General features: G+C 42.3%; 1 protein-coding gene across 1 annotated transcript in view; it reads left to right on the forward strand.

Moving 5' to 3' along the window:
- The window catches only part of MRPS9 (mitochondrial ribosomal protein S9), an 80,969-nt gene that overhangs the window by 42,572 nt on the left and 32,444 nt on the right, over positions 1 to 5,953 (forward strand). Inside the window, exons 3-4 of the mRNA XM_015561180.1 lie at positions 4,607 to 4,669; positions 4,759 to 4,789. Coding sequence (XP_015416666.1) covers positions 4,607 to 4,669; positions 4,759 to 4,789 — 94 coding nt within the window. The remainder of the gene's footprint in view (positions 1 to 4,606; positions 4,670 to 4,758; positions 4,790 to 5,953) is intronic.

The raw sequence follows: 5,953 nt of genomic DNA on the forward strand, positions 1-5,953 counted from the left end.
CGGTGGTGGTGGGAGCCTCTCCCACCTCCTCAGCAGTGCTAAGGATGTCTGACTGCAGCTTAGGCCTGCTCTCCGCTGGCAAGTGGACATCTTCGAGGGCTGCCAGGCTGCCAGAGAGATGTCTGACTGCCAGCTTTGGCCCGTTTCCCCAGGGAGCGGGCCTAAACCAGCAGGTGGACATCCTCCGAGGGGTCCCAGACTGCTAGAGGGCGTAGGCCTGGCTGAGGGACCCACCCCCCCGAGTGCACAAATTTTTGTGCACCGGGCCTCTAGTGATTTTATATTGATTTGCCTAATTTAAACTTAACATTACTTAACATATTTCTTTTATACTTGTATCTCTTCTGCAATAAAATTTTGGTAGTTATAAAATTAATGTTTACTTCCTTTATGCTATAATATATACAAAATATTTCAGAGTCATAATATTAATATTACTACTAACAATAAGCCCAACAAGTTGAAGATTTATTTGCAGTCGTTTTTGTTGTTAGAAGTTAGGTTTATTTGTTTCTGTTTATATTAAGCTTTAGTTTCTTTTGAAAATTTTAGTCTTGAATATTTAAAACATTTACATGTCACAAAGTTTAGTATAATGAAAGGTATACTTAGAGAAGTGTTAATCTCATCCTTGTGCCTGTCACTGTGCTCCCACCTATCCTATCTAATAAAAGAGAAACATGGTAATTAGCATACGACCTCTACCCTTCCCATTGGCTAACCAGGGCAATATGCAAATTAACTACCAGCCAAGATGACGGCTGGCAGCCAGGCAGCTCAAAGCGAACATGAGGCTTGCTTGCTTCAGTGATGGAGGCCCCCAACGTTCCCCGCCTGCCGTTGCAGACCTCTGAGCTGCAACTCTAAGCAACTATGTTACAAATATAGAAGCTAAACATAACCCCAGAAACCTGCTTTAATCCGCCAGGCTTCAGCCAGCAGGATCGCAACATTGTTTCAAATACAGAAGGTAAACAAAGGCCAGAAACCTGCTTTCAGCAGCAGAGGCATAAGAACTGGAGCCAAGCCTCAAAGCTAAAACTGGCCCAGAATAAAAAAAAAAAGGAGTGGTTGGGAGCTTCAGTCAGCCGCCAGCCTGAAAACAGCCCCCAGACTGGCCAGGCACCCCAGTGGGGACCCCCACCCGGAGCCAGGACACCCTTGAGGGCAAACCAGCCAGCCCCAACCCGTGTACCAGGCCTCTATCCTATATCGTAAAAGGGTAATATGCCTCCCAGCACTGGGAGCAGCGGAGCCGCGAGGCCTCCCGGCACCAGGATCAGTGTGACAGGGGGCAGCACCCCAACCCCCTGATCCGCCCTGCTCTGTGCATGACAGGGGGCGGCGCCCCAACTCCCCAATCGGCCCTGCTCTGAGCCCGACCAGGGGCTGCACCTAGGGATTGGGCCTTCTCTCTGCCACCCGGGAGCAGGCCTAAGCCAGCAGGGGGGGCCCAGACTGCGAGAGGGCACAGGCCGGGCTGAGGGACCCCCTCCCCCCCCCCCAAGTGCACAAATTTTTGTGCACCGGGCCTCTAGTCTATACTAATAAAAGGGTAATATGCTAATTAGACCAGAAGTTTTCCGGACGACCTTCTGGACAAAAGCTATGGTGGCATTGCTGAGGCAGAGGCAGTTAGGGGCGATCAGGATGGCAGGGGAGAGCAGTTAAGGCGATCCGGCCGGCAGGCAGGTGAGTGCTTAGGAGCCAGCGGTCCTGGATTGCGAGATGGATGTCCAACTCCCCACAGGGATCAGGCCTAAACTGGCAGTCAGACATCCCCCGAGGGGTCTCAGATTGGAGATGGTGCCGGCCAGGCCGAGGGACCCCTTTGCCCCCATGCACGAATTTTGTGCACCTGGCATCTAGTCCTATATAATAAAAGCCTATTATGGTAAGTGTCCAGTCGTCCTGTCAGCTATTCAACCAATCAAAGCATGATATGCTAAGGCTTCTCATCATTTTTGCTATGACGTGCACTGACCAGGGGGCAGATGCTCTGACCAGTAGGTTAGCTTGCTGCTGGGGTCTGGCTGATCGGGACTGAGCAAGACAGGCTGGACACACCCTGGATCCCTCCCATGGTCCCTCCCTGGCTGGCCAATGCCCCGTTTCCCTCCCCAGCCCCAATCATGCACCAGTGGGGTCCATTGGCCTGGCCTGCACCCCCTCGCAATCCGGGCTTAGGGACCCTCTCCCTGAGTGCATGAATTTTGTGCACCGGGCCTCTAGTCCTTAATAGGTAATGATTTTTATTATTTTCCACATAATTTTTTCTGTGTTTATGTTTGCCAAAAAGAAACATGTGTATGTTATTCTTCTATTTCAGTATGTATTTTCTTATTTCTGTTTCTCTTTCTCACACTAGTGGTCTCATTCTAAGTACATTTCTTTTGCATCTTGTTTTTCTCAATCTTTTTTCTTTTATGGCTCTAAAGTACTTTGTCACATAGATGTACCATCATTTATTCAACCAAATTCATTTCTGGGGATTTGGTTGTTTCTAATATTTTGCTCTTATAAATCAATGAATAACGTGTGCTTATGTTGTTTTGTATTTGTGAGGGGGTGTATCTTTAAGAGCAATTCATAGAAATGGGATTGCTGGGAGAAATATGTAGTTTTGTTAAATAGTGTCAAACTTTCCATGTTTGTGGCACCATTTAACACTCCACCAGCAAGGCACTGCCAGGGCTTTCTAACCTTCAGCAATGTGCTGTCAGGCTTTTGAATTTTTGCTAGTTCTGTTGGATGAAAAGCATTAACTCGGTGTTTTTAATTGTACTTCTCTTATTATGAATACATTACAGCCATATTTTTTCATTTTTTAATATAGCTTAATTTGGTCAGCCTTTTTTGCTTCTGAATTTTGAGTCATAGTTAAGAAAGATTTGGATATCTACATTATAAAGAATTCACTGATGTTGTTTAGTACTTGTTTTGTTTTGTTGCCATTTTCTATGTTTAGCTCTCTGACTCATGTAGAGTTTCCTTTAGTGTATGGTGTGAGGTTTGGATCTAGTTTATCTTTTGCCTATGCCAGTTATTCACATTGCTTATTAAAAATTCCACCTTTTCTCCATCAGAAGAAAAGGACAGGTATACCTGGTTTTAAAAAGGAAAAGTTCACAAAATTAATATTCTGGTATTTCACTTTTTTTAGTGTCAATTTTATTGGCAAAAGCTTTAATGAGAATAATCTTGACTCAGAGACATAGCTGGGCTCCTACTATAATTGAATTTGTACCCCCAAAATATAGGCCCCTACTTTCAGGAGAGAACTGGGACCAGCACACGTCCTTGGTGATGGAGGAGCAGGCCCATCCTGAGAACAGGCTCTCCAGGCGAGTAGCACAGTGCTCACACGGGCCGCCAGTTCATTTAAAGTTCAGAGGGCACACAACCCAGGGCCTCACTTCACCTGACATCGCTCAACAAAATGAGTGCTTTTTGTGGGTGTTTTTGCTTTTAATTGTGACAGGGCTTTTGGAGAAGACACAAATGGCTAAAGCCGTTCTCAAGTTTCCCGCAGTGCTGCTCCTTCAGAGGTAAAGGACTTTTGGAAATGTGTGTGCGTGAGATTTGTCACAAGCACTGGGGATGACATGGCACAGATTTTTAATAAAGAGCCAGGGATGTTAAGTGATCTGCAGGGAAGAAGAAAGTTGCCTACAATGGAGCTATCACACTCAAAGTTCCAATAGCATCCTCATGTGGGAATATGTAGTTTAAAATCACTTACCACTTCTAGGAAAAGTTCAAAGAGCAGCCAGAAAATCAGTGGGTGTCACTGTGGGTAAGACGTTGAGCCTACTCTGTTCAGTGTTCTGCCTGATATTTGCACTTCCAGCTGGGCGTTAGGGTTGCGTTGGAGCACATTAGCTCAGCAGTTGTGTAGCAGCCAGTCTAGGGTTCCTTTAAAAGGAAGAGATGATCTGTATGTGTGCTATTACTTTCATGTTTGAGGAGACACTTGAAAATTGTTCATAACTAGTTTAATACGGTAATGCCCCCTTATCCACAGCTTTCCTCAGTTTCAGCTACCTGTGGACATTCTCACTCTGAAAATATTAAATGAAAAATTCCAGAAATCACTGTCCCTTCCATCTCACCCGGGATGTGAATCAGCCTTTGTCCTCTGTCTCCAAGCTGTATTCACTCCCCACCCCTTAGTCACTTAGTATCAAATTCACTATTGAAGTATCACAGTGCTTATGTTCAAGTAACCCTTATTTTACTTAACAATGGCCCCAAATCCCAAGAGTAATGGTGCTGGCAATTCAGTTATGCCAAAGAGAAGCTGTAAACTTCACCATTAGTATACATATATGTATTTATAGGAAAAAGCATGGCGTACATAGGGTTGGGGATTATCAGCAGTTTCAGGCATCTACTGTGGGTTGTAAAACTATGGACTACTTTCCTTACAATTTTTCTTTTGGGGGATGTGTATGTGGTAACATTCTTTCATTTTGATTATGTTGAAATGAGATAATGTATATGAAACTGTTAATGTGATATCTGGCACATTTGCACTCAATAACTTAATCATGACATTAACCGGTTTTTATAACAATTGTTAATTAACCTTTATGTGTATTTTCAGAGAGCTATTGCTTATCTTTTTCCCAGTGGTTTGTTTGAGAAGCGAGCCAGACCAATAATGAAGGTAATTATCTTAATTCATATTTTTAAAAATTTCACTTAGTTTTATATGTTGCAATAATTATCTAATGCATTTTTAAATTTATTTTACAGCATCCTGAACAGATTTTTCCAAAACAGAAAGGTAAGTTTGTTAAGAATGAAATAAGCAGTTATTGTTGCTATATTGTTACGTTATACTGTTGGCCTAGTGAACGAAATTAGTGCACATTAAAAGGGAATTAATTAGAGGAAATATTTTAATATTGCTATTTGCCCTTTCTCTATAATAGAAGTGTCAGAGATGAAAGAAAAATTAGTAAAATGTATATGAAAATAATAAATTTATTAATAATCACAACATGATATAAAAACAACAAAAACATGATGTAAAAACAACACTGATACAAACAATGACTGATAAATTGATTAAACTTATTCTAATATCTCCCTGTATACCACATTAAGAGTGAAAACACTTTCAGAGTGCTTGACTAATTTCCCTTGTGCTAAAGAACTTTACAACTTTAACGTCACATGCTCTTCAAACTCGAGAGAAAACAACATATAACTGACCATGTGCAAAAACGGGTTCATGTAGGAATATGCCTACTCTGTCTAGAGTTTGTCCTTGTGATTTATTAATAGTCATCACAAATGCTGGCATCACAGGAAATTGTTGTCGAATCAGTTTACCCTACTAGACCGTTGTACCGATTTTTCAGTAATTTCCACACAAAGGTGGAATATTGGCGCTAGATGAAAGGAAGACCTATTTTCTACAATGAAACTGTCTTTGAATTAATTTAAATGGGAGGCCAGTGTCAGATGGGGACATATCCATTCTTAGAATCAGAACAACCTCTCCTTCTGCAGATCCTGTTAATACTTCAACTTCAATAATGTTAGGTCACAATCTTTTGATAATAAATCTAGTACCATTACAGAGATCCCATTTACTATTAAGATTTCTCAGTAGCATGATGATTGCACCCACTTTCAATTTTAATTTATGAGACGGCATTCCCGAAGGAGTAATACTATTAAGAAATTCAATGGAAAAATTTTCCTTTTCAGCATTATCTTTTGAACCAATGAAAGCATCACTCAAATATGTGTGAAAATCTCCAATGTCTCAGTATTGTGCCGCATGCTATGTGATCAGCCATAGAATAAATGAGTTTAAAGTACTGTAGTGTTTGGGGATGTTTCAGAAAGTTGTCTCTTGCCGAAACCGGTTTGGCTCAGTGGATAGAGCGTCGGCCTGCGGACTGAAGGGTCCGGCCCGGGCAGCGGGGACCCACCGCTG

This window comes from Myotis davidii, unplaced genomic scaffold (assembly GCF_000327345.1).
Source record: "Myotis davidii unplaced genomic scaffold, ASM32734v1 scaffold614, whole genome shotgun sequence".
Lineage (NCBI taxonomy): Eukaryota > Metazoa > Chordata > Mammalia > Chiroptera > Vespertilionidae > Myotis > Myotis davidii.